The sequence below is a fragment of the Falco naumanni genome, chromosome 5, assembly GCF_017639655.2.
Source record: "Falco naumanni isolate bFalNau1 chromosome 5, bFalNau1.pat, whole genome shotgun sequence".
Lineage (NCBI taxonomy): Eukaryota > Metazoa > Chordata > Aves > Falconiformes > Falconidae > Falco > Falco naumanni.
In genome coordinates, this window is record NC_054058.1 from 21,513 (window position 1) to 41,161 (window position 19,649).

A 19,649-nucleotide genomic window follows, 5' to 3' on the forward strand; every position below is an offset into this window, starting at 1 on the left:
TGAGGCCCCAGAGTCTTCAAGTGCCTTTTGGGGCACCTCAGAGGCCTCCGAGTAGCTTTCTTGGCTTCCCTGTAGCCTTTGAGTGCCTTTCTGTGTGTCCTGGGCCTTTATGTTCAGCTCTCACCCCTCAGTGTCCCTTTCTGTGTGGCTTCAGGCAGCCAGATGACATCCTGTGCACCTCAGGGTCCTCTGAGTGCCCTTCTTCACAGCTCAGGGATCTGCATATACACTTCTGTTTACTTTTCACCCCCACCCCTCGGTATCGCTTTCTGTGCAGGCCCAGAGACTCCAAGTGCCTCTTGGTGAGACCCATGGACTTCCTCTCTTCTCTATTCCCACCTTCTCTGTTGCCTGCTTCTTCCCTCCTTCCACCTCCTCCCTCCCCTACCTCTTCTCTCTTTCCACCTCCTCTGTTGCCTCCCTCTGCTCTCTTTCTGCCTCCTCTCTGAACTTTTTCCAAACTTCCACCTCTGCCTTATTAGTTTTCTTTATCAGACGAAACCCTGAGTTGGGTGGTTCTCCTTCCTGGCATTGTGAGGCAGATGAACCACCAGGGATCCTAGCCTATTTCCACTTGTTTCTCTTCTTTCCTTGTCACCAGGCAGAGCTCCAGACATGGGGTCCGACAGTTCCTATGAGGAGGAGAAGGTGCTGCCAGCAGGGCTTATTGTGATGAAGACCTTTGTCATTTGTTGCCTGGGTTCCTCTCATCCTGGCTGCTCTCCCAGCTGTTCATCACTGTGCTGGCAGGGCTCCCCAGCTAGCCTGTGCCCAGTTTTCCCTGTTGGGGGGGCATGTGTTCCCCTGAACAGAAACACTTGAGGGCGCTGGGGGAGGATGCCAGTGCCTGAATCTCAGAGCAGCAAAGAGGTGTCACTGGTAGAGCATGAGTGAATGAACTCGCGCTGTACAGCTGCTTTCAGCACTCCAGTGGTCTCACCGGTTGCACCCCAGCGGCACCCTCCAAACGCCTCTGAAGGACAAGCTCAGTCCTGCCAGAAAAGGAAACCAGCTTGGACAGGCTGGTTCCAGGGCATTGATACAGTCTCAGTCTCTGAGCATTCTGAATTTGCCAAGGTGTGCTCCTGAAGCAGAGCTGCCAGAAGCCCTTACCCCAGAGGCAGCGCCAGGCTGAGACACCCAGGTGCCCCAGCTAGGTCCCAGGGAGAAACCATCTCTGGAGGAATTTGGGCTACTGCCTGTCAGCAAGGAAGGCAGAGGCCACCCTGGCCCCGGTGCTCAGCATCTCTTCTCCCTCATGCCTCCCTACTTGTACCACACTCAATTCTTTCTTGCTTTGCACGTTGGCACACTGACTGTCCCTGGTCTCTTCACAGGCATTAACCTTCCCCTCCTACTGCTCTCACCAGCTCTGCTGGGCCATAGCTGGTGGGAGCCACACACAGACACAGACACACACACCCCTGACGTGCGGAATTAGACTCTATAACTCGAAAGTTATAAAGTAGGTATGTTTATTGCGCGCAGATGCACGGGGGATCGCTCCTCCACAAGCGTGCATACCCGAAGTGACGAACCATCTCACATTTATACAGTAAAACAAATGAATATTCAATTAATGCCTATACATATTTGTTACCTAAACCCCGCTTCGTATGTTAATTAGCTTATCAGTCCTTTGCCTGGAATGTGGTGGTCTTGCAGGTTTGTAGGTGATTCATGTTCTTGTGACCATCCGTGACCATCCGATCTTCTCCAGCAAGGAGACTTAGCACTCCCTCCCTCTAGATAGCATTGGAATATCTCTCATCCTTTTCTCATTCTTTTTTAAATAGCCCCTGTGTTAGAGGAAGAAGGGCAGGCGTCTCCTCAAAACTGTAGTCGTCTCCTCAAAGCTGTGTGCCTTTGTGACCAGACACCGCACCCATGACTAGTCACCATACCCACATTCCTGAGCAGACATATACAATCACAGTCGGTGTCCATTGTCCCCATTTCACACTATTTCTCCATATCACCCCCATGCACCCACCCCCACACCCCTGCACGCACACCCCCACACCCCCCCTACACACCTACACACACACACCCCTACACACACACCTCTCCCCTTACACACAAACACCTACACACACACCCCTACACACCCCCTTACACACACACACACACACGTGTGCACACATGTGTGCAGACAAATCACACATCCACTGACCCCTCATATACCTCCCGTCCCCATTACAGTGATCACTGCACCAGGCTGGAGCACTTCCAGTACTCAAACATTTGCATGACCAGCCTGGCTGGAGAGGGTAGAGGCTCAGGATGCTGAGCATCTCCTATCCCTGCATCCCTCTGTGGTGGAAAGAGGGCTGGGGAGAGCAGCCATGAAAGGGTGTCCTGGCCTTCATTGTTTTCTACCCCTCCGTAGAGGAATGAAACTGAGCTAATTAACATTGATAATACACAACTGTGGGTGGCTTCAGGGGCAGCATATTGGCTGATGTAGATAAGGTGCAGGTGTGGCTGCTTCTGTTAAGAGGCTGGGCAGCCAATGAAGAGGGAGCAGCCGAGAAAGAGATGAGGAAGAAGCAGGGAGAAGAGAGAACATGCGCCTGGGGTGAGGAGAGACAAGGAAAAGGCAGCAGAGGGACTGGTGTGAAGGGTATGTTGGTATGAGATGGTAAAAAACCCTTGTCATAGCTGGCTAGTTTGGAGAGTGCTTTGACTCCCCTCCTGGTCCCAGGATGAGAGATGTCATGGGTAGAGATAGTGTGGGGGAGCGAAGACACGCCCCCCCCCCCCCCCCCCCCCCATCCCTCTCTTTTGTGATGTAAAAGAAAGATAAACTAACTGCAGTGGGATTCACAGTTCCTTGCAGGAGAACAGCTGGAATGGAAAGAACTGACCATGGCTAGGGAAGACAGGGAAAATGCATAGCAAAATGCACGGGACATATGTGTCCTTCATCCCTCATTCCTCCAGCTCCTAAGTGCTTCAGGAGAAGAGGAGCTCTTTGCTTCCCTCTGCCTTGCACACACTCAGACTCCCATGCAATGTCAGCATAGTTCTGTCCATGCAATCCCCCTTCTCCTCTCACCACCCACCCCTTACGTTTCTGCAGTGTTTACACTTTCCTGCGTCATTCTCCACTGTTCCCAGCCAGCCAATCTGTTCTCATATTTGATGTCCTGCCCAGCCCCAATGTTTCATGCTCACTCAGTGTTTAATCTTCACATATCTCTGGACAGCTACAAAAGGCAGGTCCCTAAAAGGACAGAGGCTCTTTCCCCATGGCTCCCTGCTTGTTCTTTGTGGCCACGCTGGCTCCTCTGGGTAAGTGAACTCAACTCATCCCTGAGCACCTACATCAATTTCACCACTGCTGCCCCAGCTGCATACTCAGTTGCTGGCAGTGCTCCATTCTACAAAGCTTCCTATGCTGAGGATGGGTATTGAATGAGGTAGGCAAGAATCCCTGAATCTCCTGTGATGGCTGTTTATTTTTAATTCTGTGCACAGCCCCCATATTGTTCCTTTTTTGGACACAAACTGCCCAGGAATGTGTCTTGCCTATCGGAGGGGGACTGGAAACTCACCTGCTGATCTGAAGAGCTGGCCCATCCCTTCCACTGAGCCCTGTCCTGTCCTGTTCCTTTTCACCTTTTTCTCTACCAACCCACAGTGCCTAGTTCATGTTTTTCCATTTCTTTTCCTCCTCCTCAACACTCCTCCTTTTTCCTTCCAGCATTGGCTCTGGAACAGTCCCCAGACACAGTGATACAACAAGGCCAGTCTGTGAGCCTGACCTGTTCCAAGAAGTCGTCCTCCAGTGTAGCTGTGTACTGGTACAAGATGCCTTTGGGGAAGGACACCCGGCTGATCCCAGTGGCTCATGCATTAGAACGTGGCAAAGCAAATGTTGAGGAGGATTTCCAAAGCCGTTTCAAAAGCAGTGGTATACAAGGAGATGGGATGACTCTGTTGATTGAACATGCCTTTCTTAATGACTCTGGCACATATTACTGCGCTGAGAATGAAACACAGTGGCTGGGCTGCTGAAGGAGCTGAGCGCAAACCCCTCTGCACAAAAGGGATGTGCTTTCCTCGTTGCCAGTGCTGAACAAGGCAGGATGATCCCTTCCCGTTCATTGCCTCTGCTGCTTCCTAGCCTTCCCTTGCTCCTCAGACTCTGAGTTTTTGTCCTGCTTTCTCTCCTTGCTATTCCACTCCTCCTTGCCTCCTTTTTCGTTTAACTCTCATTTACGTTCTATTCACTTCCATCAAAGCTTCTTCCTCTCTCTACCTCCCTTTCTCTCCTCATCTTCTTCTTTCTGTCTGCCTTCAATCTGCACTCCACAGACTTTCTCTCATTTAATTCCAGCCAGGCCTGTTCATGAATCTCACCATCAAGCAGAAAGTTGTTTGCATGAGAAGTTCTTGGTGTACCTTTAGCTAATGGCAGGGCCAGGCAGGCAGTGTAATCGCGGGTGTGGAGGAGCTTCCCACATGCTCCTCCATCGTGAGGACCTGCCAGAGGCTGCCCTGTGGCCAAGGATGCGTGCAGCACAGCATGGCTGCACCTGCTTGGGTCAGCTGTTGTGTGTGGATCACGAGCTCCTGCATGCACGGTGGCCTCTGAGTCAGGATCACCACCCCTTGACCCACAGACAGTTTACCTTTCCGAAAGATATTATAGAAATTACAGATCATGTTAGCAAGCTGTGCAGCTAGCAGAAGGTTTCCTGACAGGTTAGAGGGTTTCCTCTGTCGTCATATACATCAAACAGCAGACCTCTCAGCTGTGACCCATGGACTAACAAAGGGGTTGCAATCCCTGGTTTTTGAAAACTGAGAATTTCTCTCACTTTCTTTTCTGCCCACCCACCCCCATCATTTTGTCAGGAGCTGTTCTTTCTTATCCTAGAACAATGTTATTTCTGAGTCATAGATCCTCCCCTCCACCCTTCCCCAAGAGACACGTTGACTTTTACACAAACTAGTGTAATTCATTGCCCAGTTCTGTTCTTAATGCTTCTTCCAACTGTCACGCCTTTTTGGAGAAGAGCTTTAGCTGTGTCTCACCTTTGGAGCCTTTTTACTTAAGTGCTGCTGCCACATGGTTACTTCCCTTTCCGTCCTGTCAGGTTGGTGCAAGGTTTTCATGCCTTCATGTGTGCACTTAAATACATTACAATTGATCCCACTGGGCTTTGTCCTGAGAAAGTACAGGGAATTTTGTCCTGTTGACCCCAAGACTCCAATCAGGGCTCACAGCTCTCTAATCCCCTCACTCCTGCTGTGCAGAGCCATGTGATAAAAACAGCGTGTGGAAATGTCAGCAGAGAGAAAGAAAAATAACATCCTCACATCTTAGTGCTCTGCAGATGTCTGTTGTTCTTAGACAGCGCAAAGGAGGGAACACCTTTGCCAGCAGCCTCTTCATGGCGCTGTCCACCACAGGCATTAGTGATGTTCTAGCTGTGTAAGAGTGGAGATCCTGCGAGGATATTCCAGCAATTGGAAAATCAAGAATGGCCTATAATTTGAAAAGTGGAATTTCTTCTTTACCCACTGGAGACCTTGACACATTGGTGGAGATAATGACAGAGGACCGGAACTGATTCCACACTAAACCTTCTGAACACCCTTGCCTGTCATACTTGAGAATGCACTTTGCCTGGTGACAGAAGTATTTCTTTCCCCTCATTTTCATCTCGTCATCTTTTCGTCTCATCCTCTTTGTCCTCCGACTTTTTCTTCTCCTTTCCCTTAACATACAAGGAAAGATATCACCCACCCTCCACTCACAGTGGTCAGGGAGGGAGATGGGAGTCAGTGATTTACAGGTACTGTGTCACAGACCTGTGACTTTCAACCGCTCATGCATAAGATCTCTGTCTCCTGGTGAAAATAGGCTGAAGGGCAGGGTGCCCAGCTACAGCTCAGGGTTTTTTCTGGAAAAGGGCAGATTCTGAGAAGGAATTCAACAAGTGCTTCCAGAGCAATGGGACACAATGCTATAGTCTGATCCTGTTTGTATATTGTGCCTATCTCAATGACTTGGGCACCTATTACTCTCCTAGGAGGTATCTCACGACAAAGCATCTGAAAACACCATGCTCAAACCTCTCTGTAGGCAAATGACACTTGTTCCTTCATGCCCTGCTCTTCCTCTCTCCCTCCCTTTCCTCCAGTGGCAGATTTCTTTTCAATTTCTCCCCACTTCACCTATTCTCTGCTTTTTTTATCTTTCTATTTTACTCAATTTTTTTGTTTGTTTGTTTTGGGGGTTTTTTTAGAAGACAGCTACACAGCCTGTTGTCAACTTTGGCAGCTTTTTCATGGACTTTCAATTCCAGTGCCAGCTGGGGCTAGGAGGAGTTAAAACCAGAGGCCAGGAATATCTCTGTCCTTTTGACTCTTCCAGGGAAAGTAAGCAAGTCTAATATGACCAGTTAGCTGAGAAAAAGGCATAGATAGCAGCCCCAGTGGCACAGGTCCATGAAGAGAACAAGCCCTAGCAAGAGGTTTCTTCATTCCCCAATTAGAGCTTTTAAGGTGGTTCCACTAGGGATGTTCAGTCATATTGTTGGGAGCAGGGATGATGGGGAGTGTGTGTAACTGGCTGCTGTTTTCTACAGTAGGAATATGCTGCCTGTGTGATTCAGCACACTCTCTCAACTGATTTACGCAGTTTTGTAGCCCCTGAGTACATGCTGATAAACAGAAAAGATGTTCTGCTCCACAAATGGCTGCATGTAACTGAATGAAAGGCTCTGGATAAGTCTGCAAAATATTCCAAGACCCTGCTAGTTGGGAGGCACTGCAAATACTAATTTTCCCCAGAGTGATATTCCCTGCCTCTGTCCTCCATATCATAGCCTATGGAAGGCACACAGTTGTGCAAAGAAATGGTGCCTGAAAGTCTTTATTTTTTGATAATTTTCACATGTCCAGTCCCAAAACAGAAGAAAATGATGAGGAGAAAAAGCAGGTCACATAGAACAAAAGTGTTATCAGTTGGCAGACATAGTTGCTGTGATCCAGGAGACGTAATTGCAAACCTTAGTGTAAACCCCAGGATAGCCTTTCTGCGCACATCCAATGCCCCAGGAAACAATGCCCTGGAGCTGCCCATTGCAGACTACTGGGCCGCCGGAATCCCCCTGTGCACATGAAGGATGCAAATATTCAGCAAATGGTACCAGCATAAGTGATGAGCCAGAGATCCCAGAAATCACTGTCATTCAGGGCAAATCCATTGGGCTTTTCTACACAGAAGGTCTACAAAGGTCATTGCTGATTATCACACTACATCTGATGCTGCTGTGCCTTTAGTTCTGAGGGCACCTCAGCTAAAGATGAGTAAGCTGCCTGTTCTTGACGGATGCAGTCCTTGGCAGATGCTTAGGATATGTGTGTCTTAGACATTATTCTGTCAAATATTTCATGGACCTAGGCACATGTAAAATGCAGAGCAATTGTCAGGTGTGTTCATTTTCCATGCTGCCTGGATCTTGGTGTACTGGCTATTTTCAGTGAGTCCAAAACTAACATTTGTGTCCTAAGCTCTAAAGAGACCGTGGTTATTGTTGACTCCCTGGTGCAGCCCTCCTCCATTGTCAATAGCTTAAGGTTCAGGAGGTGGCATAGTCTGCTTCTGGAGATTTAGGGCGGAGATATTTACTGTCTCAAAAAGGGACGATGACTGACTGACTGGTAAAAAATGCTAGCCTCACTCAGTAAGCAACTTTTGCCCTAAGTCTCTGCTGTTGTTCAAAAAACAACATTCAGACAGGCCAGTGCAATGAGTACAGCAGATTCTCTGATATGAAGGCCTGCTCTACTGGCAAAAGACAGGAGAGAAGCATATGGGAAAGGAGAGGCAGGTGTACCTGGCAGGAGTCTTTTCCTCCCTCCATGAATCCTACACATATCATGTTCTTGGTAATTTCACCAGGGTAAGCTTCACTGCACTCGCTTGAGGGGAGTACAGGAGCCTTCAGGCACTGCAAGGTGTCTGGATAGGGATCTACAAGAAAATAGAGGGAGAGATGGTTGATAAAGTCTCTGAGTTCATTTCAGAGCCCCGGGAAGATCTTTCTTAGCAGAAAAGTAATTGCTGAATGTCCTGTTTTAGCTGTTGTCATTTTTCCTCTGAACAGTAGTTACAGCATAGATTCCTTTTGTTTTGGTGGAACAGATCCTGCCCATGGGTCCACCATTCTACACTGCAGCCATATTAGTTTTTCTGATACCTAGAACACCATCAATTGGCAGATGTGGAGCTGGGAGCTACTCTTGTAGCACGTATGCTGGAGGAAACCTGTGCCTCAGGAAAACCGTCCTCTCCTCTGATGCAGATTTAGTTGTTGTCAGTGAATTAGACACCAGTCACCATCCACACCTCTGACCATTGGTGTAAGGGAATGGAGCCCTCTTGTAGTAACTTTAGATCCACAATCACAGATTTGGATCTTGCTCTCAGAGAACTGAGAACTCTATTGATGTTAGTTAACTTGCTGGTGGTCGGCACTGCAGAGCTGATAGCGCAGGACACAACTTATGGCAGCACAAACATGCTGGTGAATGGCATATGGGTGACTTGAGTGATCATATCCATGTTTGTAATGCAGAACAAGAGGAGAAACCTTATAAAGATTTGCCTTTAAAGCAGTGAAATGGTTATTGTCTTACACCGACTGATCACTCCAAAGGGGCCCGTCCCACAGCACTTCTTTGTGCTTTACATTGTACTGTTCAGTGCCAGCTGTGAGGTCTTGGAGCGTCTCCCATGCCCCCAGACACCACACGTTCCCATGGAGTACTCACCGGTACTGCTGAGAGTGTTGCCCCATCCGGAGATGAGGCATGTGGTGCCTGGCGCCACACAGCTGGTAGGCAGAGGAATGGTTTGGACAGCTCGGTTGAGCTGGGCTGGCCTGGCAAGCTTGATGAGCATAATGTCATTGTCCAGTGTTGCTGAGCTGTAGCCAGGGTGGCGGATGACTTTAGCTGAGTTAATCAACTGCTCGGTCGACTCTGAGAGTGCCAGGTTGTGTTTCCCAAGCTGCACTTGGATGCGACTGGAAAAGAGGGGGAATGGCATGTACCTTACTGCTGCCAGCAGGTCATAAGGAAACTTCTCGTCACCATACACTCTCACTTTAACGTTGCTGTCATAATAGCTGTTTTCATGCAGATTATCTTTCTTGTCCTGCAGCAAATTCCGAGGATCCACACTGAGATCTTACCCACCCCCAGTACAGGTGGTGAATTTCTGCAGGTTTATTTTGTTGAGCTAGGACAGGCTGAATATGTATCAGCGCTTTGTACAAACACTCCAGAAAAAGGCAAACTGCTATGCCCCTGACCTCATTCCTCTTCCTGTTCTACACTGACTAAGTTTTAGCAAGATGAATCCGATTTATAAGAAATCATAGCCTGTAAGTCATTGTTAGTTTACCACACTGTCATTTCAGAAAGTGCTCTGCATTCTCAGAAACCTTTGCAGAAGTGAAATACTGCTTACGATGCCTCAGTCCAGCTTCCTAAATGAGCCACCCATTCCTTGGTTGCCTCCAGAATGGAGTCACTTACATATTTAGATCTCACATCTCAGAATTCCCGCTAGAAATGAACTGGAAGAAAGAAAGAGGTTACAGAAGAATGTGGGGTTTTTTTGACTCACGACTTGTAGCAGTGAGCAGCTGACAGGACCCACTGGCTGTTGATGAGGGAGCCTCCACAGAAGTGATACCCAGAGTTCAGGGACACCTGATAGGGGACAGAGTTCACCGCACAGGTGTAGCCTCCAACGATCTTGTCATCATCATCAGCATTGATGGGGACGGCAGCTGGGAGATAAGTGTCATAAGGAATCAACATCTGGCATAAGGAATATTATGACCTTGTGACTGACAGAAGCATCTCACTTGTAGGCTCTACCTCTGTGGAAACTCACAGTAGCAATGGTGGGCAAGTCTAATGGACATTCATTCGCTGCTCCCTAAAATAAGGTGATGTGACTTAGATGGGCATCTCGTGTATCTGTTGCTGGTCCCAGAGTGAGCATAAGAACATAAAAATGTTCTTTCTGGATTGGATCAAAGGTGTGTCTGTCCCAGGGTCCTGTCTGCCGTAGCAGTCAACAGTGGGCTGAGTGCAAGTACAAAAAAAGTCTGCAGCAGTGTTTCCTTGGAGGACTCACCCATAGTCCAAAATTTTACAGCAGCTTTAGGACTTCCTGAGCCAGAGGTGTTATCTTTGTACTTCATAGTCCTCAAGACAGAGACAGTCTTTTTTGAAGCTACAGACACATTTCAGAATTCCTGGGCCAAGAACTCCTACAAAGGTGTTCATTCCCCATCTTGTGGCACAAGCAATTGTGAACAAATAGCAATCACAAGAAACTGCAGAGCTTTGCCTTAAAATTTTTTCAAGTTGAAACTGGACTTCACTTTCCCACAATAAACCAGCTTGCAGATTTGCTCAGAAAATGAGCTTCCTTATACATTACAAAAACAGAAGCAAAAAATATGCAAAAACAGAAGTAAAAAATATACTTACTAGCCACACCAACAAAGGTGACAAACAGTATGTATTTCATCATCTTGACACAGCCTCAAGCCCAGACTAGTGGACTGGAAGTGTGAGCTGCTAGAAATACATCTTTTGAAATGGCCTTATCTCTAATCCAAGGTTTTCTCCAGACAAAAAGTACACAGTGGAAAACTTGAAGATCCAGATGTGGGCATTAACAGGTGCTGGTAGAAAGTACAAATAACATATCAGTTAATCATAAACCTTTCCTAAGATAGCTATTTTAAATTATTTTAGAGGGCAGCCTTCAATTTAAAAATATGTTTGGCCTTTGGAAGATGTATAGTTGTTTGTCTGCCTCATTCTTACACACAGCACCTGTTGAAAGCAATCCTCAACCCCTTTGACATTCCTTTGTGATAATGGTATCATTCTTAAAAATGCATATTTTTTACTGGAAGCTGAATATTGTAGGTAATGGACTAAGATACTATACATTTGTTTGGAAAAAAAATAAAAACAACAGCAACAAAAAACCTCCAAAAACCCTCTCAGTGTTATTAAGTTTATTTTAGCTAATTCCTTTTTTTAGCTAATGTATGTGTTTTTGTCATATAGAACACAGTGTATTCCCAAATAAAATTATTCATAAGTAATTTCAATAAGTGAGCACAAAACCCCTATTTTGTGCCCCCCCCAATTGAAATTGTTCAAATATGGGAATACACACCATATCTCTTTGAAATAATTTCTCTTATCTAATCTATATAATATCAGCCTAAGTACTAAACCACTTTCTTTTTTCTTTTTTTTTTTTTTTTTTCTTCAGTTTTGGAATGTTCTACAGAGACTCATTTTTGCCACAGAAGAATTTCAGAGTAACATTCATGTTTATGGTTATACTGTATATGAACAAAAATCCTGTGAACAGAAATGAGATCTTCTGAAATCCTTCTCTGAAAAAGCGATAATTGCTGTCATGATGCTGAGTTTGCTAAAACTTAATGCATTTGATGAATAATCATTTTCCAAGCAGCTGCCAACTTCATCATGTTGGCTCCTGAAAGACATGGGATAACCTCAAGTGACTGTAAAGAGAAGTCATGTGGTTTGAGATGCTGAAATGGCATGAGAGACTAAACAGGAATAATCTTTCTACTCCATTTCTTGATCAGCTTTTTTGAGAGCCCTGGAGGACTGGTACACACAGCGACACTGTCCAGATGGAACTTTTCCTTCATGTTAAAGGACAAGTCCATGGCCAGGGACTCCTCCAAGGAGCTGAATGACTTGTCTCAGGCTTTAAACTGGTATCAGTGCACAGTTTTCTTACAAACATGTTTTATCCTGGGAAACAAATAACGATTGGAAACTTCCCATGGAAAAGGGAAAGGTCTGTAATAGCACTAATCATGGCAAAAATTACCAAAGCTGTCTAATCCCATCATGACTAAGTAGAGCAAGGAAAGAACAATTCTTAATCTACAATAGAATGTAATTTGATCTCCCTGTGGATTTATAATTTCTTTGTCCAAAACATGCCATTGGCATAGAGACAGGCTGTCATCAGATATTTTAAAACAATATTTTTCCTGAGATATAGCTCTAATAACCTATTAGGTAACATTTAGGCTATGAAGGACAGCTTTCTTTTCTTTCTTTTCACAGGGTTTAGTATTTCATTTAGTATCCACCCAAATTTCAGCAAAATCCAGTAATTCAGCATCTGAATTGGGAAGATCAACCATACCTGCCTTTATCTTGGTATTGTTTTGTTTTCCCTTGTTACTTGTTTAATCTACTCTGGTCTTTATAGTTATTTGTAACAGCAGGAAAGGCATCATATAGGTCTGGCTGGTAATCTTCTTGAAGAAAAAGGTCTGTCTGAGACTCTTTATGCTACTTGCTTAAATCAGTGAGGGGGCACTACTGACCCCTTCCCAGGCTACTGCAAGAGCTCATGGCAAAAGTCCTGGGCCATAGTTTCTGTGGCTCTTGTGTTCCTAAGTCCTTGATGGCAGATGTCGAGTGAACACACTTCACCCAAGTCCCTCCCATGCTCCTGTCTGCCTCTTGGGGACCTGTTCCAGAGGCTCTCGTGAATTCCAGAACTCCAGGGTGAGTGCCAGCAAAGCAGCCCATGGAGCAAACTGATCTCAAAGGAAGGTAGACAGGTTGTTTGTGGTGCACAACGCAGAGGTCATCCAGCAGACAGACTGCTTCAGAACAGCCATCAGGGGTTGTGAGAGCTGTGAAGGATGAAGAGACTCCTTTGCATTCAGGTTGAAATTGGAACACCTTCTCCCACCCCTCTTTCCTTTCTTTAAGATGAGCAGTGCCTACCTGAAATGTAAATACCCTCTTTTGCTCAATGCTGCTGAACATTCTACAGACCCATGGCAAGGGATTTTTCAGGGACTTTCAAAAAATACACTCTGTGGGGTACACCTCCAGCTGCAAACGAGTCTGTCATTTAAGGCAGTGATGCTGCAGCAGAGTACTGGCAGCTCCAGGTGCATGGGAAGGAGGAGGGTTGGTGAATGGAAGGCAGCTGTGTTAGGTATTATGAATGGGCAAGCAATGGCAGCTTGCATTTCTAGAAATCCATGTTCCTAGTTCAAGTATTTCAGTCAGCTGTGTCATCACTGGACTCAGATAAAGTAAATACATTTGTCCAAGCTGATGCAAGATCCTGGGAAAGGGAAACCTGGCAAGACTGTGAGCTCACAGAGATAAGCTTCCCAGGGGTGTAAAGCAGAGGAGTTTCTGAGTGCATCTGATGGAGCTTGGTGGTGGAGGCACTGCTGACTCTCTCTTCCCAAGTCTCTCCTGCCTGGGAGAAGCTGGTTGAAATACACCCCATCTGGCCTTGGAACATCAAGCCCCCAGCTACCTGAGGCTAGGAGAGTGTCTGGGCAAGGGGGTTGCATCTTCTGCTCTTTTCAGATTACAGAATCAGAGACAAGCTCCTGGTTTATGATGTTCCAGTGCAGTGGTCTCCAAAGTGGGGTGCATGCACCCCTGGGGGTATGCAAGATGTGTGTGGGGTGAAAATACTAGAACTTCAGTACTGTATGTAAGTAATTATCAATTACTAAATATACGTCTACTGGGGGCATGTGCTCAAAAATATTTTATTGATAGGGAGATGCGATCAAAAATGTTTGGAGACCACTGTTCTAGTAGTTTCAACAAATACCTTACATGTTCTTTTTACGTTCTGCTATAGCATCAGCCTCCAACTCTGCACAGCCTCCATACTGTTTCTGGTTTCTTCACTACCAGGGCTTTCCTCCTCTCTTGCCCACCCCTGGCTTCCCCCCAGGAAATTAAATTTCTGCTGACACTCTCAACTGCATTTGCTATTTTCCATGTCTCAACTTACACAGATGTGCACCGTGTGCTTTCCATTATTATACAGCTGTTGCATCCTGTTCCAAAGGTGCCGTGGAAGTGAAGGTGCCAGTGTGAAGGCTGCATACATTTCATTTGTGAACTTCTTTGGCAGCTTCTGCTCTTCTGCTTTCCGACTCAGGGTGGTAAAGACAAAGCCTCACGTTTCAGAGGAGCACAGAAAGAACTTGGGAGGATATTTCAGGAGTTGCTGTGAAGACTTACAAAGTTTTTTGTTTTACAAATGTTTTACAAACATTTTTGACTCTTGCTAATTCCTGCTACACCTTAAAAGAATGGATCCAGGCCTGGTGCTGTGAAATTCAGTGCTCCTCCTCTCACTTTCTTTTCCTGAGGTTGCTGATAAGACTGTGGGAGGCTACAACTGCCCAGAGCGTTCAGGTCCCTACCAGTGTCCTTGAATGCTGGGTATCACTTATGTGGTTGTTCACTCATCAACAATCAGTGGGTCTGGTCAGCTGCTCAGTGCTAGAAATCCTAAGTATTAATTGGGTTGTGTATCTGGATTCTAGTTGAATCTTGCAAAGCCACCAGATTTAGAATATGGTGCCTAGCAAAAGAAGAGAATCCAAGGTGGCAATGCATGGTGTACCTGAAATGAAAGGAGAAACATTACCCTCTTTCCCACTGCATTACATGATTTTTCCAATATTCCTGGACTCTTGGCATCCTTTCCTGTGCATCCTAAAATGCCTTTCTGTACACATTTGCATGCCCATGTGGCTTACCATTATGATTCTGTTCTTTTTAATTCCTTCAGACTTTCTCCATGGATTTTTCTTGTCCTGAATTTGAGGCATACCTCTGCAGAGAGAGCACAGATCAAGGATCATGCTCCTCTGCAACAGCAAACGTAATCTTCCTTCCCTAAGCATTGCTCAAGCTGCCTGAAGTGACCTATCTATGCTCACACTGTTGCCACTGCTGCCCCATGGGGATCCACTGAACAGGATGCCCAACTAGCAAGACCTACCGCCATAGCTGTAGTGACCAGACTCTGTTGTTTCATGAAATCATAAGGCTCCTAAAGCTCTGTGACATGTGCACCTTTGATTAGGGCAACACTCCCTTACTCTATTCCAGATGTCTGCCAGACCCCGTGTGGCACCAAGTTTTTCTACCCACAGTTAACTGCTGCTCTTCTATGCTGGTAATTTTGCAGCTGTATACAAGTGAGGATGGGCGAATGCAACACTGTGTGAAGGAAGACAGTGAACTAGTCAGGAATGCCACATTAATAATTCACCATCCTAGATATGATTCAAGGAGCCTTGATAACAACATGATGTTGATCCAGTTGGCAACCACCACGGACTACAGGGCCAACATTCAACCCACAGCTTTGCCCAGTTCCTGTGCCAGGGAGGGTCCCGAGTGCCTTTTTCAAAGTGAGGAAACACACTGAGCAGTAGCTGTATGTGTGTTGCATGTACCTGGTCACACTTCTGCTCTGCTGCCAGATCCATGAGACCCATTTGCATTTCACTCCTGCATTGCAGCCTTTCCATGCTCTGCCTGTGAGTTCCCCAAACTGTCCTGCCAGTGTGCCTCAATGAGTCCCAAGACAAAACCTTGTTTTCACTGCTGTCCTGGGAGCCAGTTCCCCTAAGGTTCTACACCAGCACCGTGATCTGTGTAGGATTCCTGGATGATGGGAAAGATGCATGCCAAGTAAGCATTCACGTCTGCACAGAGCCCTGAGTCACACACCCCAGGGTACCTCCAGGAGCACAGTATGTCAGAGTTCGGCAGAGTGCTTATGCCTCCTCATCTCCACGTTTTCTGTTCTGCTGCAGTATCCTTCCAACAGGGTTTTGATAAAGGGTGGGCTTCACCAAACTGGCAGGTCCAGCCACATGTGCTGGGCACTAAGTGCAGTAGAAGTGGATTATTGCAGGGTAGGATAGGTCAGCAAACATGGGGTGCTATCTTTGCGTACTCCCAAGTCAGGACTTGCTGTACTTCACTTTGCATTCCCTGGATTCTTTGTTCCAGGTTAAAACCTTTCCAGGTGAGATCATCTCATACTTCTAAATTTTTCTCTCCAGGGTGACTCAGGTGGCCCCACTCCCTGCGTTGGAAAACTCCAGGGAATTGTGTCATGGAGAACAGAGTGTGCTCTGAAAGTTTATCCCAGTGTCTACACCAAGGTCTACAATTATATTGATTGAAGAAATGATTGCAGCCTAGTGGTATGTTGATGACTGCCTGGCTTCTTGGCCACTACCCTCCTGCCCTATTGCTCCTTTTAGGATGATAGCACAAACAAAAGCCTTCTTTAAAGAGCCTTACAGATATTTGTTTTGGGGACTGGCGACCACTGTACACAAGCGGGGTTCCCTGCAGCCTTACATGAGATCTTCCTGAACCTTCCCGCCTGTTCTGGCTTAGGTGTGTGCTGGGAGCAGTGCCCTAGAGCTACTGGGCTAGCAGACGAGGGGCTAGGGAACGGTGCAACTGTCTAGGAAGCCAGGCACTTCCTTTTCCTTACTCCTGGCCCCTTACTGAGAAAGGGAGGAGAGGGAGCAGGTCCCTAAAGCAGCAGAACAGAGTCCCACTTTGCTCCTGCCAATGGTGAAGTTAGCATCTCACCAATACTGTGACAGCTTTGGTGGTGGTCAGTACAGCTATGGTGGAAAGCCAAGCAGTGGTCAGAGATCACAGACACAGAGCAATCAGGTCATGAGGTCAACAGCTGTGACCGATGATTATCAGCAGCCCCTTTGCTTCCTCAGGGACACCTGAAGCAGGTGGGCTGGGTTCACCAGGATCTGGCAGGTAACACAGACCAGCTGCTAGGGAAAGGAAAGCAATAGCAAGCAGGTGGGGAAAATGCCCATGATCTCATAGCAGTGTAAAGCACGGAAGAAGATAGAGTTAGAAAGGAAGGATGGGGAGTGGAAGGGAGGGAAGGAGCAGGGGCAGTACTAGCTGCATATTTATGTTTACCTTGCTGCTGCTCTTTTTTGTTATGTTCTCTTTTGAGGAATAAAAAAAGTTATGTCTTCTTTCATAGTGCCTGAGCTCTGCTGCTAGGGAGGGGTCCTGGAGCACTGTGGGCCAGAGGCACTGGGGGAATAACAAAGAAGAGACTGCAGTATCAGGATCACCGAAGAAGAACATTGAAATGAAATATATTTACTTCATTCAAAGTACTAGCAAGGAATAAACCAGCTACAATCATGTAAGTTTTTTGAATCTTACATATTCAGATAAGAATAGAGAGTGGTGTAGGTTATGACAAGGCTAACTAGGATGCATTTGGCGGACTAGAAGAAGCAGACTGTTTGTGACACTAAATGTCTAACCACAGTTTTTGCTTTCAGAAAAAAAGGCTGGCAGAGATGCCTTGCTTTTTGTAATAGGATGCAGGAGCAGGCTGGAAACTAAGACCATGCGTGGCAATCAGTTAGCTGAGGGGAATGTGCTCGAGCTTGTATAGACACAACTATTAACATGATGAGCCATGCTGAGAGAGCATAGGGGAGTGGGGGACGGATGGCACCAAGGAAAGGTAACACCTTGCTGTTAATTGATGGTAGTTAACCACCAATCGGGGATTGCCTAGTATGCAATGCTTAGCTCTAAAGAACCAATCTGTTTAAAACGCACGACTTCTGAAAGTATATATACCCGTGTTTCTATATAATAAATTGACATTTGCTTGCATCAAGCTGTGTCCCGTCTCTCCATTGCAGCAATAGGAATTGAAGTAGATCTCACAGGAAGATTAAACTGCAGGGAAGATACTGCCCTGACGCCAAAACCAAAGAAATTTAGATGTGATTAAACATGATTTTTGTGCCTATGCTATCTTGGTCAATCATCTTTGCTTCTGCCTACATATGTTCTGAGTTATGAGGTATCATCTTTCAGGTACTAAGAAGGTCTCTCCAGAATGAAACGGTATATGTCTACATTTACTGGAATAAACCAGTCTGGAAGGATGGCTCAAGTTATATCCACAGGTGTAAATGAGCCAAAAAAATAATTTATGAAGACAATATTCCCAGGTTCGTGGCTAACAGATCTCGTACTCAGGCATGCACAATGATGGAATGACAGATGGTACCACATTCAGCCAGCAACTTACTGGTCTGCAAGCAATCTCACATTTTTGTCAGGAGCTCAGAACACTGCCTATCTTGTAGAAAAGCTACAGCAAAATTTACAGTCATGTGAATGCTCAGCTTTGCTTCTAATGGCTCACAAAAAAGGGTATCAAAGGTGGAGTGTCCCTCCTCTCTTCCCCGCCCAAGCCTGAGAGAAAAATCAGAGCAAGGGGAGGGGCATCAGTCTCACAACCTCTTCTCTCTCACCTTGTGATGAGCAGAAATGCATTGCTCTGTGACCGTGCTGACTGTTTTCCTTGCTTTTCTACCTGGTGAGAGACAACAAATCCATCTGCAGCATCCAGGCCGTGCAGGACTGGCATGACGTAAGGGACCCTTTCTGGCCATCATCTGTACTCCTCCCTTTTTTCTTTTTTCCTCTCACTCATGCAGGTCCTGGGGTGGGAAACCTTATCACACAATGGCCCAAAGAGACCCTTAAGAAAGCTGGAGAGACTGTGGACATCACGTGCTACCAGAATAATAGCAGACTTGCCTATATGTTCTGGTACCAGCAGCCTCCAAGGGATGGTCTGAAGTTAGTAGCCAGCACTTCTACGTGGATGCAGAGCTCTTACGAGGAAGGTTACAGTAAAGACAAGTTTGAGATAAGCAGAGACAGTAATGATCGCTCTGTGATGACAATCAAGAACGTGACATCCAAGGATGCAGCCATGTATTTCTGTGCTATGAGTGATGACACAGTACAGCAAGGGGGTGGAGCACTAAGATAAAATCCCCACCTTGCCGAAGTGAGAGATGTGAGACAGATTGGGGATGGGCAGAGGAAGAGCAGAAGAAAGACAAGGAAGAAGAAGTCGGGGAATGGAGCCAGGACTTTGGAGGGCAGGGGGGCAGACAAAGCAGTGCAGCAGCATCTAGCTTCAGCCTTCAGAAATACAAACCCACATATCAGCATTAAGAATTGAGGCTGATGTGGTTAGTGAAAGGCGGCAGTTATCTCTTAAGATTGGTGCTACAGAAGCACAGCCATGTTCTGGGTCACTAGTTCCCCACAGACCCCGCTGTAGCACCAAGGAAAGGGTACAAAGCAGAAGGAGAATTCAAGGTTCTGCTACATACTGATGATCCACCCAAAGACAGAGGTGCCCAGTCAGAGGTCGATCAGTGTGAGAAGAGAGCCCAGCCTCTGATTATGGATGTAGGAGGATGGCACCATTACAGGTGGGAGGAAACATACACAGGGGACCTGGCATTCCTTCCAGTCCGGGAGGGACCGCCCCTTGGCAACTTGACAAGCAGCAGCATGCTCTGCGGCACTTTTATTTACCTACCCACACACTGCTTTGTTACAGGTTCCCTCTCTTCCTTGCCCTAGAAACACATACAGTTCTGAGCTGGACCAAGGCATCTCTTCACAGCAAAACTTCATGGACAGAGAAGGGAAACCACAAGAGGCTGCCATCACCTGGTGTTCCCATTGTGAGGGCCAGCTGAAGGCAGAAGTTGCCTCCTATTGTGCCTCTACCTTCATTGCTTGCAGAGATGAGCTTTGAGTGAGCTAATTGCTCGGCCTGGGAAAAGTGAGGGTGGGGTGTTACTGGGGCTCCCCTGCCTGCCATTGCCTGTCTGTGCTCCTGGTTTTATTGCATAACCTAG

At 46.5% G+C, this 19,649-nt stretch overlaps 1 protein-coding gene and 1 gene segment (V, D, J or C); one reads left to right on the forward strand and one right to left on the reverse strand.

Annotated features, from left to right (window-relative positions):
- Window positions 1-3,086: 3,086 nt before the first annotated feature.
- LOC121088541 overlaps window positions 3,087-19,649 on the forward strand; it is a 37,226-nt gene continuing 20,663 nt past the window's right edge. Inside the window, 2 exon segments of the C gene segment in view lie at window positions 3,087-3,294; window positions 3,707-3,997. Coding sequence covers window positions 3,252-3,294; window positions 3,707-3,997 — 334 coding nt within the window.
- On the reverse strand, window positions 6,203-15,951 carry LOC121088536 (trypsin-like). Its single transcript, XM_040594798.1, has 5 exons — window positions 13,889-15,951; window positions 9,653-10,727; window positions 8,794-9,047; window positions 7,857-7,993; window positions 6,203-7,127 (listed from the first exon to the last, which is right to left on the reverse strand). The coding sequence occupies exons 2-5, from the start codon at window positions 9,847-9,849 to the stop codon at window positions 6,978-6,980; spliced, it is 738 nt and encodes a 245-aa protein (XP_040450732.1). The 5' UTR covers window positions 9,850-10,727; window positions 13,889-15,951; the 3' UTR covers window positions 6,203-6,977.